The 2453-nt window shown below is 55.4% G+C and overlaps 1 protein-coding gene across 1 annotated transcript in view; it reads left to right on the forward strand.

The window, feature by feature from the left end:
* The window catches only part of LOC127750218 (uncharacterized), a 7820-nt gene extending 7332 nt beyond the window's left edge, over positions 1-488 (forward strand). Inside the window, exon 3 of the mRNA XM_052271213.1 lies at positions 404-488. Within this exon, the coding sequence (XP_052127173.1) occupies positions 404-488 (85 nt within the window). The remainder of the gene's footprint in view (positions 1-403) is intronic.
* Positions 489-2453: the final 1965 nt, after the last annotated feature.

Raw genomic sequence — 2453 nt, forward strand, 5'->3', positions numbered from 1 at the left:
CGGGTCAAGTCCACCTCCTCGACGCGCTGCAGCCCGGGTCGAATTCTGGCCAAAAACACGGAACAAGTCCCATAAATTGACCTAACCTAACCCCCGCGCGCCCAAGGGGCTCTTTTAGTGGCCATTTTCCGTGTTTCGGGCCAAGAGCCGACCCGGGCTGCAGCGCGTCGAGGAGGTGGACTTGACCCGTCCTGCACGCGTGCAATACGGGAGACCAAGCCTCGTAAAGCAGGACCGAGTTCTGAACCTTCCGCTGATGAGTGGAGCCGACAGCTGAGTGGTGAGCGCGCTGGGGTGTGCGGTCCGGAAACCGTCGGCCTGGGGATCGAATCCTGTTGGGGTTGAACTTTTTTTCGGGACCTGCTGAGTAGGTGGTGAAGTCGACCTCCTTACCTTGCTGCAGACCTAGTCGGATTCACACTGACATTGTGTCAGGAGTGTCAATTTTCTTGCGCTTTGAACTTGACCTTGAAGAAAAACTTAAATAAATCAAGGGGATTCGATCCCCAGTCCGACGGTGTCCGGACCACACACCAGCGCGCTCGCCACTCGGCTGTCAGCTTCTCCTCGCCATGGACAGGTCAGAACTCGGTCCTGCTTTACGGGTCTTGGTCTCTCGTATTGCACGCGTGCAGGCCGGGTCAAGTCCACCTCCTTTCCGTTAACAAGTGGAGCCGACAGCCGAGTGGCGAGCGCGCTAGGTCTCGGTGCAAACGACATCCTCAGCCTAGGGGTCGGGTCCTGGTCGGGGCGAACCTTTTCTTCTTTTTTTTGCAGGCGGAAAGGGGGGGGGGCTGCTGAGTAGGCGGTCAAGTCCACCTCCCCACGTCGGCTGGCCTTTTGTCTTAACCCTTGGTCCCCGCGCCGCAAACTAATAAATATGAAAAAATGAACCTTGGACAGTATTCGAACTGACAACCATCCGCGTCCCGAGCGCGCACTCTACCAACTGAACCAATGATTAGGATTTTGCATAGGTGAAGCTTATCTCCGCTGTGGCTCTCATTCCGAGACATATGGCGGGCAGAGGGGAAAGGGTTCCGTCGACTAGATTCGAACCAGCGACTGTTTGCGTACAGGCCTATTACATCAGGTGTCGCACGGCTGTAAAGTCATGGCCAGCGGAGCGCGAAAATTATCACCCGGCCGAGATTCGAAACAGTGACCAGGTTCATACCGGGCCCGGACGCTACCGACTTAGCCACGACGGAACGATACAGACGGAGCACTACTTTTAGCGGCATGTTGATCTGAGCTGTGACCGACGCGCCCGAAGACACTTGGCCAGCAAAGCAGGGAAAAATGACCGCGGATGGGATTCGAACTAGCGACCACCCGCACGATCCGCCAACGATCACGCTTTAACACGCTCGGCTACCAGCTTGCTCCTACGGAGCCGAGGTCTAAGCTCGGCCATGCCTAACGGGAGACAAAAAGCGACAAAGAAAAAATTTGCCCCGCCCGGGAGTTGATCTTAGGGCCGACAATTTTGGTTTGGATGAAGCTACATGCGGTCATGTCGACTGTAGCTACAACTGTTTAGCTACAAAAGGGGCGTGGCGTGTGGCTGGTGGCGTCGGACATCGTATGTTGCCCCACTTGTGACCACATTTTTGTGTCCATTAACAGGGACGTGTCTACTATTACCACTTGTTGCCGCGACACGAGTTGTCGCTTGGACGCCTGCGAGGTAGGCCACGGCTTCTCAGTAAGGCGTCTATCGTGACGGGGGCTTTCGGTTGAGGCTCCTGTAGACCCCAGGCTCATACATCCTTTCTAAAGCTAAGAAGTGACGCCGTGTCAATCTAGGCGTGGGTCGATGATTGTCGCTGAAAACGCCTGGAGGGTAGGCAATGCTTTACTTAATCGGGCCCCGCGGCCCCCTGTCCCTCCGAGCGCTTGGACAAGGCGAGAGCTTCGGCGAGGCATTGATATCTTTCGTTTTCGCTTTAGTTCTTAGCGCTGTTTACTTCTGGTTGATATTCTAGCATTGGCGGAAGTAATGAATTCGTCTATAGACGGTTCAGTTTAAGCTGTTTCAGGCGCTGTCGGCTGTAGCTACAATCGTGGAGCTACAATCAGGGACGTCAAAATTACACCCACCACCAAGACCACGAAAGTGCGGGCGCGCGGATTCTTACCGACGTCATGGTCGCCCTGGTGACGTCCCAGTAGCCGCCCACAGTCACCCTCAGCGCCGAGGTCGCTACCACCTCCCGGAACAAGTTGACCTGCACAGACAGAGCGTTGTGTCGTTAAGTCTGAGCTGAACACCGCTACCGCTGCACACACCCGAAGCTCACCTCCACCCGAGCTGCGTCTGGCACGCACAAACCCACGAACGTCTCTAGCGGGTACAGGAAGTCCTTGCCGACCTGCGGCACCGATAAGGCGACAAAAAATTAGGTGGATTGCAAATTTTAGTCGGAAGTTTCACAAACAAGCGTTTTAAA

Source organism: Frankliniella occidentalis, unplaced genomic scaffold (assembly GCF_000697945.3).
Source record: "Frankliniella occidentalis isolate FOCC.00 unplaced genomic scaffold, Focc_3.1 Scaffold153, whole genome shotgun sequence".
Classification (NCBI taxonomy): Eukaryota; Metazoa; Arthropoda; class Insecta; order Thysanoptera; family Thripidae; genus Frankliniella; species Frankliniella occidentalis.